The sequence below is a fragment of the Peromyscus maniculatus genome, chromosome 5 (assembly GCF_049852395.1).
Source record: "Peromyscus maniculatus bairdii isolate BWxNUB_F1_BW_parent chromosome 5, HU_Pman_BW_mat_3.1, whole genome shotgun sequence".
NCBI classification, from domain to species: Eukaryota; Metazoa; Chordata; class Mammalia; order Rodentia; family Cricetidae; genus Peromyscus; species Peromyscus maniculatus.
In genome coordinates this window covers 105,068,943-105,089,982 of record NC_134856.1, presented here as the reverse complement: position 1 = coordinate 105,089,982, position 21,040 = coordinate 105,068,943, and the positions used below count along the sequence as shown (strand labels likewise).

Genomic DNA, 21,040 nt, shown 5'->3' with positions numbered 1-21,040 from the left:
TTCCCATGGTTCACTCGGCCTGCTTCCACACACAACCCAAGACTGCGGCTCAATGTTGGCACCGCCCACAGAGAGCAGTAACCTACCACATCAATCATTAGTCAAGAAAATGGCCTCCAGGCCAGTGTGCAATGTGCGAGAGGCGTTTCCTCGACTGAGTCTCCTCTTGCCAGATAACTACAGTTTACATCAGTTGACAGAAACCAACCAGGACACTAGCCGTCCTGCACCTCCCTTCCCCGTGAAGCTCCCATCATCTTCCAACTCCACCATCTCCCTGGTCTAAGTCATTTCCTAGAATCATCACCCATCAAGCATCCTTCAGGAACCAGATATCAGACATGTCAGATTATGATGGTTCCCAGTAAATGCGTTCTTTTCTGGCTGTTCTTCTTTCGTCTTATCTTTTCATTTTATTTTTTTTTAATTTGTTTTATTTATTAGTAGGGAAGTCATGGTATGCCTGTGGAGGACAGAGAACGACTTTTCACAGTCGGTTCTTTCCTTTGTACTGTGGGGTCCTGGGATCGAACTCTGGCCCTCAGGTGTGTGCAGGAGCTCCTAACCACTGGGCGTTCCCAGCAGCTCTCTGTTTTTCTCCCTTTGAGGAGTTCGGAGTCAGACTTTGTCTTCCAACTTGAATTCCCACTCGTGACAGAAAAGCCATGGTAAGTTCTTTTCTGCTTCATGGCTTGTATTCTTTTTTTATCTCCTCTTTTTTTTTTTATTAAGAAATTTTTCTTCATGTTACAAACTAATCACAGATCCCGGTCTTCCCTCCTCCCGCCCCGCCAGCCTTCCCCCTTATCTTCTCATTTTCATCTCATCTGCTGTCACGAGGTTCTATGCACAGATGGCACTAAAGTGAGAATCATCATTGTGTCAATAGTCGCCTCAACCTGTAATGTGAATAAATGTGAAATGTCTGAGGCATCATCGTTATCTTCTAGATTTCCCTGGGAGAATATTTCATCGAAAGGAGCTTCACTCATTGTTCCCTGGGCAGCGTCAGTGTTTGTCCATCCTCAGATGCCACGGGAATGGCTCAGCCGGATGGATGGATGATGCTATGGGAAGGACTCTCGGGAGCTGTGCCCAAAGCCTGCTCTCGCGCTGCCCATCACTGTGACGTCTCACCTGGCCACAGTCCCAGTCTACAGACGGTGTGCTGCTCCATCCACACCGTGCAAGGACTGTGCCAGTACTGAAGACACACTGAGCTGGTGTCTTATGGAAACCATTTGCATTGTTTTTTGTTTTTTTCTTTTGTTTGTTGTCCTTGTGTTTAAATGTCTGGTTTTGATGCACTACACAAAGGAATGCACTACTTGATGATTTGGGTGGGTCAAAGATGAGTGTGAGACCCTGGTTCCTTAGACTTTATTCCCACAAGTTTTCACTTCACAGTTCCTGGGAGACAACCACTTACACCTGCTTCAGAATAAGCAGAAGAACAGTTTAATGGGTGAAGAATACCAAGTCACCTTCTGCCATCAAGCTGTCTGCGACTCGGGTCAACAGGAAGCACAAACTACATTGCATTCCCTGTAAGCGCATTACTTTCCTTTTCGGTGAGGACTGCCGAGGTGTCGAGTTTACTGTGGATCCAGTTCCGCCCTGGAATTCCCAATTCTCCTGCCTCTGCCTCGAAGTACTGAGGTTATAGGCAGCCAAAATGATGCCTGGCCATATTTCCTTGCTTAAATATAAAATGAAGTATTGAATATATAGCAAAGTTGTTATGAATCATATACATTATATGATATTATAATATATATGTATATGTGTGTATATATATATACATATATATACACACACACATATAAATGTTCTCATGTTCCAAGATCCTCTTACTTGAGAACTTTGCCAAAGTTTATCTCCCCTGCGTCAAGATGGCCAAGCTGCACAGCCAAAGACTTGAACATTTTAATAACTAATTCCCTCCAAATAATCAATTTAAAAGGAGCCATTTATTAAATCTTCATTTTAAAAAAATTTAACATTTTCTTTCCTACTTCATGCCCTCCCCATATCTCTCGAAGTCAGCCGGTGCAAACAATCCCAGCTATCTCTGAAGATAACTGTTCATTGTATTTCTCATTTTCCTACCAAAAAAAAGACTTTGAACACTGGAAACCCCAAAATAAACCCAACCTACAGTTAACAAAAGACCAATGAAATGATTATTCTGGTCCAATAGAATTTTCATATCAGAAAGAAGTAATGGGTATCTGTAACTGTAATGATTGTGGGGAATTAATGGAAAAGCCTGCTTTTTTTAAACACAAAGCAAGACCCATGCCTCCTTCCAGATTTCTTCATCCACCCATAGTGGATGAGGGGTGCCTGGACTCGCTGCAGCTTAATGTAACATGGCTGGCTGATAGCCATAGAATGACCACCTGTATCTAACTAGACAGCGGAAGGAGGCGTGGATAAGAGGTGGGATGGGGTGGTTTGGGGTCTGAAAACCCTAGAATGTGTGATTGACTGGAAAGCCCACAATTAAATACACAAGCAGAAATTTTTTAAGCAATAAGTTGCCTCTTGACTCTGTGGAAGACTCCAGGACTTTGATAAAGACTGTATTAGTTTGCTTTGTATCGTTCGATAAAACAACGACCAAACCCAGTTTGAGGAGGAAGGGGTTTATTTGACTCACATTTCCCCATCACAGTCCGCCCTTGAGAGAAATCAGGAACAGAATTCAAGACAAGAATGTGGAGACAGAAGCAGAAGCAGAGACCATGGAGGAAAGCTGCTTACTGGCTTGCTCAGCCTAAGCCCATGACCATGAGCCCAGGGTGGCACCACCAACAGTGAGCTATGCTGTCCCGCATCAATCATTAGTGGGGAAAATGTCATAGACATGCCTACAGGCTTTTCTGATGAACATAAATATTCCTTGGGATGAGCTTTCTTCTCCCTGAGTGACCCTTTGTTTGGGTCAAGTGGATCAAACAATATGCAGCACAATGGCTTGGGTGGGACTTTTTAACACTGGAGAAATCAAACATGAAGCTCTCAAAACTGCAGCAATCCAGAGAACAATCAGTGTTCCTCCTCGGGATTTTCATACCTCCCCTGAATTTTTTTAAATTTGTAATTGTGTATACTTAGGTGTCTGTGTGTGGGTACGTGCAATAGAGTGCAGGTGCCACAGGCTAGCAGATGCATAGGATCCCTCAGGAGGGGGAACTGCAGGCGATTTTTCACCTGACATGGCAGCAAACAAGAGTTCTTTGCAAGAGCAGCATGTGCTCCTAACAAGCCATCTCTATCTTTTTCTTTCTTTCACTTTTGAGACAAGGAAACTAGCCCAGACGAAGTCTAGAATTCACTTTATAGCCCAGTCTGGTCTCCAACTTCCAATTGCCCTGCCTCACAGGAATGACCTGTGTGCCTCCATGCTGACAGTCACTAGCCTGAGTTATAACCCATTTCAGAGTTCTAAGACTGTACATGAGTGCAGCCACAGTGAGCTGGGAACCTATCAGAAAGCACTGCCCTTAATTCTGGCTGGTTGCACCCTGGCAGCTCAGCAAGTTATCACACAAGACAAGGAAGGCCCCCAAGTCCTCCCAGCTTAAGCATCATACAGAGCCACTGGGTATTTCAATTAGTGTGGCCTGGATAAGCCATGCTCAAAAAGGCAGCAGAGCTGGCAGATAGAGCTCGGACAGGTGCATCAACTTAGGAGTACAAAAGATTCATAAGGGCAGAGATCTAACAACTTTGCTCCAAAGCCTCCACGAAACGTAAAGGCCCAGTAAGAATCAAGAAATTGAAGCACACAGGTGTGGCTACCCTGAGTAAAAGTAAACCCAATAGAGACTAAGCACGGCAACTCCAAATGCCAAGTAACATGCAGAGGACAGGAGATTTGGATGTCTGAAATCCAACTCTTTACAGACCTAATAACGTGCCGAGATGACCACAGATCAGTAGCAGCTAATGGAGGGCTGAGTGGAGACTGGGGGTGTCAACAGTATACACTCTTTTACGGAAATGTGGGTGGCTCTGAAAAGAGCCTTTGGGTTCAGCCTTGCACTCACGAGCCTTCTTACGCCCTCTCCCCGCGGATGCGGCGGGCCAGCTGGATGTCCTTGGGCATGATGGTGACCCGCTTGGCGTGGATGGCGCACAGGTTGGTGTCCTCGAACAGACCCACCAGGTAGGCCTCGCAGGCCTCCTGCAGCGCCATCACGGCCGAGCTCTGGAAGCGCAGGTCGGTCTTGAAGTCCTGCGCGATCTCGCGCACCAGGCGCTGGAACGGCAGCTTGCGGATCAGCAGCTCGGTCGACTTCTGGTAGCGCCGGATCTCGCGCAGCGCCACGGTGCCGGGCCGGTAGCGGTGCGGCTTCTTCACGCCGCCGGTGGCCGGGGCGCTCTTGCGGGCGGCCTTGGTGGCCAGCTGCTTGCGCGGGGCCTTGCCGCCGGTGGACTTGCGGGCTGTCTGCTTGGTGCGAGCCATACTGAAAAGAGAGCGACAGAAATCTCAGGCAGAAAGAAGCCTGACGGACCGGGGCCCGAGTACATATATATAAAGCGAGCGAGCCCCGTTCTCATTGGACCACACAGGAACATGAGACTGGGACCGTATTGGTTGGTAGCTCTGATCATATCGCTCTCCCGGTCCCGCCCCATTCATTTAAATATTTTCCCTTGTTCTGGCTTTCCACTTTTAGGTCCTTACAGCTTTCACATAATGTACTATCCAGTTTCCTACAAAATCATTATTACTTATTAGAAGGACACGGGCTGTATGCTTGATAACGTTTTTTAAATTGGGGGCCAGAAACTTAATTTTTTGAAAGGCATCGGCGATAGGCAATTGGTCAAGTGATGTGATTTTTTTTTCCTATGGAAAGGTAGAGGCAAAAGGTACATATGAAAATATCTTACTTAAATGTTCAGGGGAACTTTGTCATGAATGAGAAGGCTTTCTTATCATTCTAATATGAGCACTAACAATGAGGCCCTACTTTCAAGCCTGATTTTAACTTGGATAAAGGACCACTTTTCCCAGAAACAAAAGTAGAAGGAATCCAAAAAAACAAAAAAAAAAAACAAAAAAACAAAACAGCTGGGGGAAGTAAAAATGCACACTCCAAAGGGGAGATTGCTGTTTAACTTCTAGTTGCAGTCCATGTTGCAATAACCAGTGTAATTGACAGGAGTCCTCATAACGACTGATAGGCACCTTGGGGGGAACCAGTATGAAAAGTGCCCAGGAAAGAGCTTCAAAAGTTTCAACTTTTTAGGCAGTAAGCTTTATCAGAATGTTAACATTTACATGCAACTTGTTTGGATCTCATTGGATATATTATTTAAGTTAAGGTTCTTCCTTACTATAAGAGGGGCCTTGGACAGGGCAACTGGAACGCTATATTGTAATAACAGGTAAAGTCAGCAGAAAAGCTCTTTTAAAGAGAAAGTGGTGGCTCTGAAAAGAGCCTTTGTTGTTATATTAAAATTCAGTGTGGTGAAAAGCTGCTTATTTCCCCTTGGCCTTGTGGTGGCTCTCGGTCTTCTTGGGCAGCAGCACCGCCTGGATGTTGGGCAGGACGCCGCCCTGCGCGATGGTGACGCGGCCCAGCAGCTTGTTGAGCTCCTCGTCGTTGCGGATGGCCAGCTGCAGGTGGCGCGGGATGATGCGCGTCTTCTTGTTGTCGCGGGCCGCGTTGCCAGCCAGCTCCAGGATCTCGGCCGTCAGGTACTCCAGCACGGCCGCCAGGTAGACCGGGGCGCCGGCGCCCACCCGCTCCGAGTAGTTGCCCTTGCGGAGCAGCCGGTGCACGCGGCCCACGGGGAACTGCAGGCCGGCCCGGGACGAGCGGGTCTTGGCCTTGGCGCGAGCCTTGCCGCCCTGCTTGCCGCGTCCAGACATTGCAAAACAGAGTAAGAGGAACAGAAAGGAAATAGAAATGCTTTGCAAAATTGCTTTCTGAAAAGCAACCAGAAGGTACTTATAAAGGCAGATGGAAGTGAAAAACGTGAAGTTTGATTGGTTGAAATTATCTTTACCGCTCCAGCCAATAAGAGAGGAGACATACTACGATCTAATTGGCATAATGGTGTCACTAACTGGTTTTCAAATCATAGCTGACTATTCTTGAACCGCTTATTTGCATAGAAGGTCTATAAAAGCCCAGTCACCAGAAGGATACCAGACAGTACTTTCTGTTCTTTTCCTGCTTTAGTTGTCAATATGCCTGAGCCCGCGAAGTCCGCTCCCGCCCCGAAGAAGGGCTCCAAGAAGGCCGTGACCAAGGCGCAGAAGAAGGACGGCAAGAAGCGCAAGCGCAGCCGCAAGGAGAGCTACTCGGTGTACGTGTACAAGGTGCTGAAGCAGGTGCACCCCGACACGGGCATCTCGTCCAAGGCCATGGGCATCATGAACTCGTTCGTCAACGACATCTTCGAGCGCATCGCGGGCGAGGCGTCGCGCCTGGCGCACTACAACAAGCGCTCGACCATCACGTCCCGGGAGATCCAGACGGCCGTGCGCCTGCTGCTGCCCGGGGAGCTGGCCAAGCACGCCGTGTCCGAGGGCACCAAGGCCGTCACCAAGTACACCAGCTCCAAGTGAGCGGCGGACCTCACCGCAACCCAAAGGCTCTTTTCAGAGCCACTCATGTTGTCATGGAATGGTTGTAATGCTTCAATCCACTTGTCTTAAGGAAAGCTTTGTAAGTACATGTTTCTGGTTTTTAGAGTATGTCCTAGAGTAGCTATTGGTGGCCGATTTCAGTTTCTAATTCGGCAGTAAATTTAGTTGGATGACTTCAGTCCTTGTTTTTCATGGAGTGCATATGAAGTTGGCCAGGTCGGGAGGTAATCATGTGTGGCATGGTAATTCCTGCCCAGCATCAAGATTCTGCACACTACAAAGGTCTCTATCAGAGTCCCAAACTGAGTTGTATCAATAAGCAATAGCTTAATATTAGTGGCTATGAAAGAGGTCTTGGGGTAATGAGTGAGGGCGGTCTTCGCACTGAAAGCTGGACCGTATAGTAAACTAAGTGTTTGACCACAGCTCCCTCTTTGAGAAGGTGGGTGGCTCTGAAAAGAGCCTTTGGGTTATGGTGAGGTCCGCCGCTCACTTGGAGCTGGTGTACTTGGTGACGGCCTTGGTGCCCTCGGACACGGCGTGCTTGGCCAGCTCCCCGGGCAGCAGCAGGCGCACGGCCGTCTGGATCTCCCGGGACGTGATGGTCGAGCGCTTGTTGTAGTGCGCCAGGCGCGACGCCTCGCCCGCGATGCGCTCGAAGATGTCGTTGACGAACGAGTTCATGATGCCCATGGCCTTGGACGAGATGCCCGTGTCGGGGTGCACCTGCTTCAGCACCTTGTACACGTACACCGAGTAGCTCTCCTTGCGGCTGCGCTTGCGCTTCTTGCCGTCCTTCTTCTGCGCCTTGGTCACGGCCTTCTTGGAGCCCTTCTTCGGGGCGGGAGCGGACTTCGCGGGCTCAGGCATATTTCACAAATGCTTGTCGCAAAGTGGAAAGAAGTAAGAAGTTGTGTAATTGCCCCATTTATTTATAGAGCTTCCATGCAAATATGGTACGAAATTTGACAGGCTTTGATTGGGTAAATTGTTAGGGAAGATACCACTTTATGCAAAATAAGACCTCTGACTCTGATTTCTGATTGGTTGAGTCTTCTAGGTTACTTTAGCCAATGACAACCGCGAATTACAATCTACCCTGCAAGTATAACTTGCACGTTTCTGGCAGACAACTTCATATTGCTTTCACAATCCTCTTAAACATGTCTGGACGCGGCAAGCAGGGAGGCAAGGCTCGCGCCAAGGCCAAGACCCGCTCGTCCCGGGCCGGCCTGCAGTTCCCCGTGGGCCGCGTGCACCGGCTGCTCCGCAAGGGCAACTACTCGGAGCGGGTGGGCGCCGGCGCCCCGGTCTACCTGGCGGCCGTGCTGGAGTACCTGACGGCCGAGATCCTGGAGCTGGCGGGCAACGCGGCCCGCGACAACAAGAAGACGCGCATCATCCCGCGCCACCTGCAGCTGGCCATCCGCAACGACGAGGAGCTCAACAAGCTGCTGGGCCGCGTCACCATCGCGCAGGGCGGCGTCCTGCCCAACATCCAGGCGGTGCTGCTGCCCAAGAAGACCGAGAGCCACCACAAGGCCAAGGGGAAATAAGAGCAGTGAGCATAGCTTTTTTTTAAAATCCAAAGGCTCTTTTCAGAGCCACCCACTCTTTTCAGTAGAAAGTGCTGGAATGCTACAATCGAGTCTTAGAAGTTTGTGTTCGTTTTTGGTCTTAACTTAGTATCCTAACTAGTTGATTCTCAATAACAAGAGAATTTAACTTTTCAAAATTGTCTTCTATCTTCCCCAGTGGAGGTGTGGTTTCCTCACAAGTTAGATTACCCTCAAAAACAGCATTGTCTGTTTTATGTGATGTGAGCACGTATGACCAAAAGGACCATGAGGTGCGGTTCTGCCAAGGTTATTGAGGCGTGCGTAAGACACTTTGGACTTGTGATTTGCCAAGGTGATACTTAAGGTATGTGGTGTGCTCATGACGTCCTGACAGATGGGATAATTAAACCAAAATTAAAGAACAAAGAGGAATAGCTCTGCCAGCAACTTATTGGAGGGTTTGGTTTTGGGTTATTACTGTGTTTTTAGAAGTCTGTTTTCGAGACAGGGTCTTACTAGGCAGCTCTGTCTGTCCTATCACTAATTAGATTATGTTGGCTTCGACCTCCCTGACATCCTCCTGCCTCCGCCTCCCTATTGCTGGGATTAAAGGCATGACCCACTACACAAGGCCAATGGACGGTTTGGGGTTTTTATCAGTCTTCAGGAAAAAAAGGACTCAAAGCCAGTATTGATTGAAGCAAAAGTGGACTTAAAATTTTGTTTTAATTGTTCAGTCTTGAGTAATTCTATTTCATTACTCCTGAAAGTTGGTCAGTTCAAAGACTGAGACTAAAAATGTAAGGATTCAAAATTGTGGTCTGAAATGGCAAAGCACTGTCCAGGTGCTGCTGCTGCTGCTTTAATACTCGCTTTATTTTATTTCTATTTATGTGAAAGCATGTGTGTGCCACACGCATTTGAACTGCCAGGCAGACTTGGGTACTGGATTCCAACTCAGATCCTCGGGAGGGGCAGCAAGTGCTCTTAACTGCTGAGCCATCTGCCCAACCCCAATGTACAAATCTATTTTATTCATGCATTCATCCATTCAGTCATTCACTGATAGTATCACTGGCTGCCCTGGAACTTACCTTGTAGCCCTGATTAGTTTCAAAGTCACAGCAATCCTAGTTCAAACTACTTTGTTCTGGGAATACGGGCGTGAGTCACCTTACCCAGAAGAGGGTTTAATATACTGACAGGACCAGAGATGTGAGTGGAATGGTTTCTAGGTGTTGATTATGAAAGGGATCAGTGGGCAATGATGGACTTCGGTCTTCACAAGCCTTGAAACATCTACAACTGCTATCACTGGCAAACTCCAAGAAAAGCAAAGGAAATCAATTTGTAATGGAATTCCAATGCAGCAGGTAGGCCTCAGTAGCCTGCACAGTAAAGGCCCACCTTTTGTCAAAGAAAACAACAACAACAACAACAAAACCCAAACCTGTGCCTTTACTTTCTGACGGTTATCCAGGTGTAAAATACAAACAATTAAGCAAGTTCGGAATACATAAGCGGTAGGTTTCTACCATGTACCTCCTAACCGAGGAAATCACTAGAAAGCTCTAAATAGCTCAAGAGAACATAGATTATCAAGTATATGTGTAATTGCCAGAGGAGTTGAAATATGGTCAAACAGACAAATATTTATCAGAAATTATTAGTCCTGTGGCCTGCCTCTATTGCAATCTTTGCCTTATTTTATTCTATGAGACAAAAATAATTGTACTTTTTAATGGAAAAAAAAATCCATCCCCATTAACAGGATCTTTCAACTGAAAATCTAAATGCACAGATGTGGGAGCCTTAACAAATAAATAAAACAGAGTCCCTAGAATATTCTTGAAAACCATCAGCAAGCCTTTTAGCCTAAGCATTCATGTGACACACAAGGAAACATAGTCCACAATTACCTTAATTCCAAGAGTCAAATATTTCTCCACAGAACTTACAGCTGCCCCATGGTACCCAGAGTCCCTTTCTTGATGTCCTCAAGAATCCCACATCAGATGAAGAATCAGCTTTCCTAGCTGCATTTTCTGCCTTCCCTCAAGCAAACAATAACAGTGTAACAAGGGGGGGAGGGGGGATCAACTAATGTTCAATTTCCAGAAATAAGAAACATAAAAAGGCCAGAACCTTCACAGCCCTCTTCTTTGCCTTCAATCAAGTCAATGGCATATTTCTTTAATTCATTATTTTAAATGGGTAAAATTGAGGTCATATAAGAAGAGAGGAACCTCACCCTTACCTACCTGATCCTCATGTGCACCTCTTGTTGAGTAAGACTGTCCACATCGTTAATCAGAGACTGCCCAATCCTCAAACAACACAAAGTATCAGAACATTTTTGAGATGACATGTGAACCATTCTCAGGATGAGAATGTGTCTTAACCTTACCCATAGCCCTTGTATACAAAAATCTTTTGTTTGTTTGTTTGGTTGGTTGGTTGGTTGGTTGGTTGGTTGGTTGGTTGGTTTTGGTTTTTTGGTTTTCCTGAAACAGAGTTTCTCTGAGTAGCCCTGGCTGTCCTAGAACTCATTTTGAAGACCAGGCTAACTTCAAATTCAGAGATCCGCCTGCCTTTGCCTCCCAAGCGCTGGGATTAAAGGTGTGCACCACCAACCACCTCAGGGCTACTTTCTAATTTTTTTATTTCTTTTTTGCCTCGACTATATATTTCTTTATCATTTCAAGGCCTGTACAGTAAATTCATAGATGACCTCATAATTAATTTATTTTTAAAATATAAATCAAAGGGTATATTTACTTAATTGGTTTTCAAATTTAAAATTAATTAATAAAATTAATACTACTATGCCTTTCCAGTGACAAATCACTCTTCACACTTAGAGATTGTTAAAGGGGAAAACCTCCTTAATATATATGGCACATGCCAACTCTGACTAATAGTGCTGGCCATAAATAGAAGATTTTCCTAACTTACATACACTTTAGAACTATGCATTTCACATATTGTCATCCTTGGATTTCTTTCAGGTCCTTGCCTCAGGCTACACTTTGAACAATTTAAACAGAGGCAGGAGACTGCAAGTCTGGCTACTTGGGCAGATGAAAGATTTAGAGCAGAGATTATTGTCAGAATTATTTCTGAAGCGCACCAGTGTTCTGGTTAAATAGTTATTCCCCGTGTTCTCCTTGCCCACCTAGCAGAATTAAGCTTTCCTGATCAGAGCACAGGAGCAGCCTGGGTCTTAATGGTCGTGGTGATTCTGCACTGCCCCCTAGAGCTGCTGGATGATGGCTGGCTGTAAATGTCTTGTATCGTTATGGGAAAGAAAGCAACCTAATTGGAGGTGAATCTTGATGAACAAATATTAGCATCCTATGGTAAATTTTGCTTATCTCTAATAGGCCTGGTTAGCATATTACTTATCTATGAGGTATTTTGGAAGTAGTGCACCCTTGGCTAAATTCTACTTTGTGTGACTTAATGTCTCTCACCTAAGCAAATCTATTAGCAAATATATTAATAAATAATTAAGCATCATTTCTATCACTTGGAGTTTCTTGTACATCAACCAAAGGAATAAAAGCTCTGAAGGCCTCAAACCATTTCAGAAGCTGAAATGTATAGAATTTCTTGAACAAGGATAAAATGTTGCTAACCTGGAGTGAAACAAAATTAAGGTCCATAAGCCAGTAGTCTTTGAAGTTCTCAGGTTTTGTTGTTACATTTTTGTTTATGTATTTAGTGTTGTACCCACCCACAAAAGCTGATCATGATATGATGACCAGAGCACAACATGATTCTATTCTCTTCCACCACCATGCAGCCTCCATGGGTTTCAACTAAACTGCTCAGGTTGGGTGCAAGAACTCCCACCTGATGAAGCAGCCTGCCACCTCTCATCTTTGGAGTGCTGTCCATGCCATTAATCACAAATACCTTGCATTGCTACCCAATTAAATACTATAGTCAAAAAGTAATTCAATGTTTGATTGTATCAACAGTGAAGACAAAAATGAGGAAGTATATTTCTCTACAATACCATTGTGGTCTTACCCTTTCCATACTATACTGTACAACAGAGTCCTCCACATTTCCCTGTTTTGAGATATTTTGTCCAAACTACATCTTTACTAGAAAAAAAAAATAAGAAAAAAAAAAACAGTTACAAAATGTCTGAATCCTCCTATGATTGTGATGTTCCCCACAGAGTGGGGAGCATTGAGATCTGGTCAGTGTCCATATGTCCACATCTTCACAGTTGTCCAGGTGCCTCCTCCCCCTTCCTACACATCCCTGCCATTTTTTATAATACTGTACTTGGGCTCAAACTTTGGAAGCCACTGAGTCTGTGTGCAGGCACAGGAAAGCGCTCCCAGGAGGAAAAGCCTCCGTGTCTGTTTCTCTGAGGACTCCACAATGTCAGATAACGCCCATCTTGCTGACATTCCATTTCTGAAGAATTCCAATGTTAATGAACGTCCTTGGTGCTACATCTCTTCCTGTCTCGATAAACAAATGTATGGTAGGATCCACCCTTCGTTTTCCAACCAAATTGACACACGGTGCATATTTCAGAGTACTTACTAAGTCAGGCTGTGGAACCCAACAAGACTCGGGTCTTTTTCACACTGTAGCCCTGTGATTGAAGACGATTTTGCAAAGAGAAGTCAGGGATCCATGCATTTCAGGTATGCATTTCAAACACGTACCACCATAACATTTCATACACTTAACCACAAACTTTAAGCAAATCAAATGTTCAAGATACACATTAGCCTGCTGGGTACAAGGGTTTCAGTGCTGGGCTGACCAGAAATCTGTAACACACTAAAAGAGGGATGACTGAAATTAGGAAACGGAGCAGGGGGCGGAGAGATGGCTCAGAATTAAGAACACTGACTGCTCCACCAGAGACCTGGGGTTATAGTCCCAACAACGACATACAGCTGTCTACACCCCATTGCCAGGAGTTTGACTCCTTCTTCTGTCCTCTACCCAAACTGCGTGTACCTGGTGAACACGCATGCAACCAAAACACCCATACATATAAAATTAATTTTTAAAAAATTGAACAGGAACATACCCCACAGTCTGTCTCCTTCCACTCTGGCCATTAAGGTTTGGCTCGGGGTCAAAAAGTGTTTGCTTCTGGAGCCCACAGTCTCACTTCTGCCCACATGCTTGGTTTTCAATAAGATCTGCAAAGTAGCTATGAATGGGAAGTTCGAACTTACTGTGAAGGAGCCTGTTTGGTAGCATGTCACAGCACTTAAGTGTTTTGTGTTCAGTTAGGTAACTGCTGTTCTCCAAATCTGACCTGGGCATGGGACCAAATGCCACCAAAAAGTCCTGCACAACAAAATCCAAGAATGTCACCAAGCCCACCATGTACTGTCCAGCTCTGGACAGTATCATCAAGCCCATTTCGAGCCTCATCTATGAGGAGACACCTCCCCTCCCGGGGTGCCAAATGTGTTCCTGGAGAGCATTATCTGTGACACTATCACCTATAGGTAGCACTCCAAGCACAAGACCAGCATGGCCATGGACACAGTCTAGGCACTCAAGAGCTAGGAATAGATGCTCTTCAGTTTAGGCAGCCAAGACTGGTTCCTACTAATTCCAAAGAGCATTTAACATCCCATTTCAGGACCTCCTAATCATTTGAATTAGTCTACCATCTGAGACTCTCTTCCAGGGCTCCTAAGGATTAGTAGCATGTCTTTGCTCCTTTGTCCTCAGTACAGAGTAATGTGATTCCCTGTAGACTGTAGAAACTGAGACCACTTCTGGTAAATTAATTACAATGATAGCTGTGTCATCTCAAGAAAGAAGTAGTCATTGGGCTTGGTTGCCCAATCCCTTTAATCACAGGCAGAGACAAGGAGACCTCTGGGAGTTCAAGGCCAGCTAAGGAAATAGGGCAAATCTGTATCAAAAAACAAAGGGAGGGGAAGTCTTTTGTGTTTTTAAAGGGAAAAGAAGAGTTTATCCTACCCTGGCAGTGGTGGTGCATGCCTTTAATCCCAGGAAGAGCCAAGCAGATCTCTGTGAGTTCGAGGCCAGCCTGTTCTACAGAGCAAGTTCCAGGAAAGGCACAAAGCTACACAGAGAAACCCTGTCTCGAAAAACAGAACAACAAAAAAAAAAGTTTATCCTGAGACAGATAATACAGTGAGTTTGGAAGATAATAGAGTGTGCATTTCTTTGTTTTATAAAATGGTATTTTCTAGCATCTAAATGGTAAATTGCTGCTAAAGAACATGCCCACCCACTCACCCACCCACCCACCTCACCCCCCCAAAAAAAAACCATGGACCTGAAACAAGCCCATGATTCTGGAATCTACTGTGCAGAAAGCAGGAACCCTCACCACAAGCCCCAGTGCCCTGAGACTTCAAAAACTAGCAACTCATCTCCCACCCCACAGTTCCTCAACTCAGTTCATCCAGAAAAACAGTTTCTAGGTCTGGTGGAGCCAAAATCCTCTGCCCCTCAATTACAAACAAACATTGCTCTTTGACTCTGTCTGCGAGTTCTCCAGACTCCTGAATCATGTACCTCTAGGTCTTGGGGCCCACCTCTCATTATTGAGCTCCAGTAGTATTTTTATTCTTTTGGTTTTTCTTTTATTTCTTTTTGTTTCCCTCTGCCCATTTAATTGTTACATTTTCCCCCTTACAACTGCTAGAGACTGAACTTTTAAATTTTACTTTGTGTATAAACTGCTACAATTAATATATCAAGACTATAGCACTTATATTAGAGAATAATTAATTGACAATTAAAATGTCTGCAAATACATTTTTTTCCATGTCACTGTCTTTAAGGTCCTTATTAAAGGTTCATCTCCGGGGTGTGGGGCTGTTTTTTCACCATGGTCTCACTAAGTTGCTCAGGTTGACCTATTCAGCCCAGCCATTCATAATCACCTCACTAAGCAGGCCAGGCTTGTCTGGAATTCCAGATCCTCCTGCCTCAGTCTACAGAGTACTGTGATCACAGGCCTCCAACACATCTAGCAAGGTTTTTTTTTGTTTTTGTTCTTTTTATTTGTTTGTTTGTTTGTTGCTTTTTATAGACCAAAACAAGAAGGAGAACAAGCCAGACATAATCCTTTAGGAACTCAGCTAAAGCCTTTCTGATTTTATTACTAGGGAAAAAAATTATGATTCAAATTTTAGAAAGTCAGTTTTATCCTTAAGTCTGGCTTTACATAGTGGCAGACCATCCAAGCCCCAAATAGGAGATTTGGACACGTTTTTTAAAGCTACATTTGTACACTTAAAAAATAAGAGCTGTTGGGGCTGAAGATGCCACAGCTGTTTAGGACCACTTACTGCCTTTCCAAGGAGCACACAGTACAGTTCCCATAAGCTGAAAGCCATCTCTAATTCCAGTCCCAGTCATCTGATGCCCTCTTCTGGCCTCCAAGATCACTGCATGCAAGTGGTGTAACTACACATGCAGGGAAAACCCCTATACACCAACAGAAAAAGAAAAGAAAAAAAAAAAAACAAAAAAACAGCAGCTATAAGAAGCTCACCTTGCCTTGCCCTGTATCTTCCTGCTTCCAAGCAGGAAACAACACTCACCTCCAGCCCACAGCAGATGCATTCCCTATAATCCAGGGAAAGCAGCATTTACCACAGGAGCTATGGATTGCAAATAAAAAGCACTGTGAACTAATCTGAACTGAATCGTCCCAGCTTCTGTTCCAAGCTTAGTTACAAACCCTTACCAAATCCCTTTTCTTCTCATTTTCAGATTTCACAGCTTTGTAAAAATCATAAGTGTCTAACTAGATCTTCTGTGGGTCTTCACTTATGAGGGCCCCTAAACTGTGTAAGACATATTGATATGTATCTTTCTCTTGAGAATAATTGGCACAGGGAACCCAGCTGGACAATTGGGAAATTAGGTCACAATGGATTTTTTTTTCCACTTCACCTGTCTAACTTTTATACAAGGCTGGACAGAAAACCATTTAAAAGTATCTAAAGATATACTGGGGATATCATATCTGGGGCTCATCCCTTGTCTTCACACATTCATGGTTTCAGATTAACTGAATTAATCAAAATTCTGAAAGACACTGTTAGGGTTCTCTAGTGTCACAGAAGTTATGGAATGGGGAAAAAAGAGGGGAGTTTCTTGGAATGACTTACAAACTGCAGTCCAACTAATCCAACAATGGCTAGAGTTACTAACTGTGAACAGAAAGTCCAAGAATCTGTCGTCGCTCAGTCCCGCAAGGCTGTGTGTCTCAGCTAGGCTTCTGTGTGTGCTGGAATCCCGAAGAAGTCGGCTCCAATGCCAGTCCAGGAATGGGTGTGAGGACAGGTGAGGTCAGGCAGGCCAAGAGGGGATGAACCCCTCCTTCTTCCATTGTCCAGCTGCAGGTGGGGCCCAGATTAACTCAGTTCCTAACATATGACAAAACTAGCCAGTCCTTACACATCAACCAGTGCCTGTGGCTGTCTCCCATTTTTCTCCTAGCCCTCTAGGGTCCTCGTCCACACCTACCACACCAACAGCTCTAAAAAAAACAGAACATAAGACCAGCACCTGCATTACTTCATTTAGAGTGTGCAGAATGATCCTGCTCCAGTAGAGTATCTGGCAAACCTCAACCCTGATCTACATTTTTGCTATAGTCCTACAAAGATCTGCTAGAACCGTACCCAGCACAGAGAAACTAGAAAACAGCGCATCTGCACACTTTAAAGCCACTGAATTTTAAGAAGTCTGTCATGCAAAATAAATAATATAGTGGGCTAACATACTATCTAAATAAAACAAAAATTGAAACATCATCTGATAAGTAAAAGAAGAGTTAGAAGAAAAAAGGAAATAATCTATTACTCTGTAAAAATTTTGCATCACATTCCAGGAATATTATCTTCACCTTGGGACTAGCATGAACATGTGTTGGTGGCCATTTTAATAGCAAAGTTTTTAAGCCTTGACATCTACTCAACTACATCTACTCAACTACGATTTGCCAAAGGTCATGCCATCTTGCTCAAAAAAAAAGTGTACTTTAATGACAGACAGGTCTCTGAGCACTAGCTGTGGTAAGATGCTTAGAAAGTTAAATCGAAGATCTTTGCCTTGGACCTGGTAAACTGAGCAATAATGCTACTAAATTGAAAAGCATTAAGAATCTTTCCAAAGTTACTGTGCAAGAATGCAGAAATATGTAAACGAGGAGTTATCAATCTAAACTCTGATTGGACCTAAGAAGTCAGTAAACTAAAGAGTGAAAATAAAATTCTAAAACTTAGAGTGTTGAAAGAAGTGACTATTTTTGCATAACTAGGTTGACTGAAAACTGTAGGTTGTAATTTTGTATCCTCAGGATTCTTTTTATAATCACCATTACACGTCTATATCATAATTTTAAAATAAATTGTAACTATCGGGTTTCGACCTGAAATTAAGAAAAGGAATTCTATAATGTGGGCATTAGCCAAGCATTCTCTCTATCCTGGAACCTCGGATCTCCGGGGAAGCGAACGCGGGGCCTTTGCGCTGTCACAAAGAACCTGAAACACTGCGCCGCCATCTTTCCCGGGGTTTTAGAGTGAAGATGCTTTCTCTCTATGCCCCAACACATATTGTAAATAAACAGCGACTGTGCTGACGTATCTCGAAAGAAATTTACATTTTTAAGATGTCAGTGCACTTCTGTCGATTTCTGTGGCAACACTAAGGAGTAAAACGGTAGGTTTTTTTTTTTTTAACTGAGCATGATTCTGAGATCCTGGAGGTGGAAAACAAAGCCTCACTCATAAGGTTATCGCCGCCAGCTAAACGGTATAAGCAATTTCAAAATATGTATACGAGAAATAACAACTGAGACTATTAGGGCAGAAAAAGTGGCGGAGTTAGGGGAAGTGGCTAAACTAAAATTCCGAGGCACTTTGTTCTTGAAGCATGTTTTGTGTGCATCAAGTCCAGTTCACAAACAGCAGAGAAATAACGTTCGTCAATGAGGAGCTTTCAGGACTGATTACGTAGAGGGGCGGACTTGCCTTTGGAATGTAGCAATCAAAAACTGCACGACAAGAATCGGCCAATCGTCAAGCCCTAGAAGCACTTCCGCAAATTGCGACGGAAGCCTGAGAGCTGCTGGCCAAGGTCCAATCAGAGCGACGCGTTTCCTGTATAAATACCAGCGCCTGCAGCCTTCTCCCCTCGCTTCTTCTTCACTATGGCTCGCACCAAGCAGACGGCCCGCAAGTCCACCGGCGGCAAGGCCCCGCGCAAGCAGCTGGCCACCAAGGCCGCCCGCAAGAGCGCCCCGGCCACCGGCGGCGTGAAGAAGCCGCACCGCTACCGGCCCGGCACCGTGGCGCTGCGCGAGATCCGGCGCTACCAGAAGTCGACCGAGCTGCTGATCCGCAAGCTGCCGTTCCAGCGCCTGGTGCGCGAGATCGCGCAGGACTTCAAGACCGATCTGCGCTTCCAGAGCTCGGCCGTGATGGCGCTGCAGGAGGCCAGCGAGGCCTACCTGGTGGGTCTGTTCGAGGACACCAACCTGTGCGCCATCCACGCCAAGCGGGTCACCATCATGCCCAAGGACATCCAGCTGGCCCGCCGCATCCGTGGGGAGAGGGCTTGAGACATTTTCCACATTGGCACATCGACAAACTCAAAAGGCTCTTTTCAGAGCCAACTCCATTGTCCGCAGAAGATGCTGTAGTACTTGGGCAGCATTAGGGTTTGAAAGGGTTTGGAGGGTACTTCATTCAGATGATACTTCCTGGTTTGTGTTCATCCACGAAGACTACTTTCACGGTGCAAAGATGTTTTTGACACTGGGTTTTCAGACCTGCTGGTTCTGGAACCCAACTTGTGCAATAGCTTTGGAGGTATTTACATGCCTTTCCCTCCCAAGTGCTGGGTCTAAGTGCCACTGTGCCCGGCTAAAACAGATTTGCTAGGTATTAATAAAACAACACGACCTAATGTTAGGTATAATGCACAGGTTTGATTATGGAGTTTTATCGTCTCGTGTTACATTGTACAATTGTAAGAGGTGCCGAAACTAGCATTAACTTTGACAATGTTTCACGTTTCCAAGTAGCACTCAAGTAGCAATGTCTGTAATTTGGAACACAAATGCTAACAATTTAGGGGCTTTGGTAATAACTTACATTTTTGTTAAATTTCAGTTTCATATTTAATGGGCTGGCCTGCAGCTCTTATTTTAGCTGAGAATGACACTGAACTGATCTTCCTGCCTCCATTTCACCAATGTATAGACCAGTGCTACTACCCAACCTAGTTTAATTTCTTTTTGGTTTTGCCAGACAGGGTTTCTCGGTAGCTTTGTGCCTTTCCTGGAACTCACTCTGTAGACCAGGCTGGCCTCAAACTCAAAGATCTGCCTGCCTCTGCCTCTCGAGTGCTGGGATTAAAGGCCTGTGCCACCAACGCCCTGCTAATTTCATTATTTTTAAGATTTAACATAAAGCTTAAGTTGCCAATGATTCTTGATCTCAATAATAAAAGAATTTACCTGGGTGTGTTGGCTCACGCCATTAATTCCAACACCTGGGAGACAGGTAGGCAGATCTGTGAGTTCACCAACCTGTTCTACACATCAAGTCCAAGGCCAGCCAGAGCTACATACCAAAATCCTGATTTAAAAAAATAATAATAGATAAAAACTACAAACAGACTCAGAAGGAAAGTCAAGAAGCATTTTGTTTGTTTGCTTTGTTTTTCTTTCTTTGTTTGTTTGTTTTGCTGCCTGGTGGTGGTGGCACACTCCTTTAATCCCAGCCTTGGGAGGCAGAGCCAGGCTGATCTCTGAGTTCAAGGCCAGCCTGGTCTACAGATTGAGAACCAGGACAGGAACAAAAGCTACACAGAGAAACCCTGTTTCGAAAAACCAAAAAAAAAAAAAAAAAGAACCACATTTTTAGAGTTTGGGGGTGGAGGGGAATGGCAAGAAAGCTGAAAATCTTGGCAGATGCCAAAAAGAAGGAAATGGCTATGCCTTTGAATTGGGGTCCTAGAAAGCACGGATGTTCAACCACTGGAGTTGGCAAGCATTTGTAAAGGGGAATTGAGGGGGTTCTTTAGAGAAAGCAGAAGCCAAGAGTATCAAAGGCAAACAGGCTTAGGAAAGAAAACCTGGACAAGGTGCTCCATGCCTTTAATCCCCCCACTTGGCCAGCAAGAGGCAGGCCTGGTCTAGATAGCAAGTTCAGGCCAGGCCAGTGCTACATACATAGTAAGATTCTGGCAGGTTGTGGTGGCACAGGCCTTTAAATCCAGCACTCCGGAAGCAGAGGCAGGAGGATCTTTGAGTTTGAGGCCAGCCTAGTTTACAGAGTAAGTTCCAGGACAGCCAAGGGTACAGAGAAACCCTGTCTTTGGTGGGGGGGGGGAGGGGGGGGAGAAAAAGAAAAAAAGACTGCCTCATAAGGAAAGAAAAAGAGAGAAGAGAAAAAGGACAAGATAAAGATGTATTGTTTTAGAACTTAGAAAACTTGTCAGGAAACATCATCTTTTTAAAAGGGACTCCTGGAACATGTAAGTACACTATCCCATTAAGTGGATAATTATTTTTCCCAGGTCTTTAACACATCGTCAAGATATCAGTTTTTGGTTTTTTGTTTTTTTAAGTAGGATGTGTGTGTGGTGGTGGGGTCTTTTAGCTAAATGATGAATAGGCAATGCTCTAATCTTTAAACCAAATCAGAATGCCATATTTCTATCCAAGGCCAGACCAGAACATCAATTTCATTCCTCTGGCAAAGGGGAGGTAGCTTCCACCCAATGAGATTTAATGAAACCCTGATACCTCCACCTTTTCAGAAGGTAAGTGGAAGGTGGGCTATGAAACTGATGTTGCCCATTCTAAACCTAA

The 21,040-nt window shown here is 44.8% G+C and overlaps 6 protein-coding genes across 6 annotated transcripts; 3 read left to right on the top strand and 3 right to left on the bottom strand.

Annotated features, from left to right (window-relative positions):
* Positions 1-4,002: 4,002 nt before the first annotated feature.
* Positions 4,003-4,493, bottom strand: LOC102903868 (histone H3.1). Its single transcript, XM_006993158.4, has one exon. The coding sequence runs from the start codon at positions 4,472-4,474 to the stop codon at positions 4,064-4,066; it is 411 nt and encodes a 136-aa protein (XP_006993220.3). The 5' UTR covers positions 4,475-4,493; the 3' UTR covers positions 4,003-4,063.
* Positions 4,494-5,442: 949 nt separating this feature from the next.
* On the bottom strand, positions 5,443-5,917 carry LOC143273432 (histone H2A type 1-B). Its single transcript, XM_076573025.1, has one exon. The coding sequence runs from the start codon at positions 5,888-5,890 to the stop codon at positions 5,498-5,500; it is 393 nt and encodes a 130-aa protein (XP_076429140.1). The 5' UTR covers positions 5,891-5,917; the 3' UTR covers positions 5,443-5,497.
* A 253-nt stretch (positions 5,918-6,170) lies between these two features.
* Positions 6,171-6,632, top strand: LOC143273433 (histone H2B type 1-C/E/F/G/I). Its single transcript, XM_076573026.1, has one exon. The coding sequence runs from the start codon at positions 6,212-6,214 to the stop codon at positions 6,590-6,592; it is 381 nt and encodes a 126-aa protein (XP_076429141.1). The 5' UTR covers positions 6,171-6,211; the 3' UTR covers positions 6,593-6,632.
* A 442-nt stretch (positions 6,633-7,074) lies between these two features.
* Positions 7,075-7,514, bottom strand: LOC102905112 (histone H2B type 1-C/E/F/G/I). Its single transcript, XM_006993162.4, has one exon. It carries the CDS (start codon positions 7,481-7,483, stop codon positions 7,103-7,105), a length of 381 nt encoding a protein of 126 aa, XP_006993224.1. The 5' UTR covers positions 7,484-7,514; the 3' UTR covers positions 7,075-7,102.
* On the top strand, positions 7,497-14,444 carry LOC102911393 (histone H2A type 1-B). Its single transcript, XM_076573024.1, has one exon. It carries the CDS (start codon positions 7,687-7,689, stop codon positions 8,167-8,169), a length of 483 nt encoding a protein of 160 aa, XP_076429139.1. The 5' UTR covers positions 7,497-7,686; the 3' UTR covers positions 8,170-14,444.
* A 360-nt stretch (positions 14,445-14,804) lies between these two features.
* On the top strand, positions 14,805-19,107 carry LOC121829686 (histone H3). Its single transcript, XM_042278730.2, has one exon. It carries the CDS (start codon positions 18,371-18,373, stop codon positions 18,779-18,781), a length of 411 nt encoding a protein of 136 aa, XP_042134664.1. The 5' UTR covers positions 14,805-18,370; the 3' UTR covers positions 18,782-19,107.
* Positions 19,108-21,040: the final 1,933 nt, after the last annotated feature.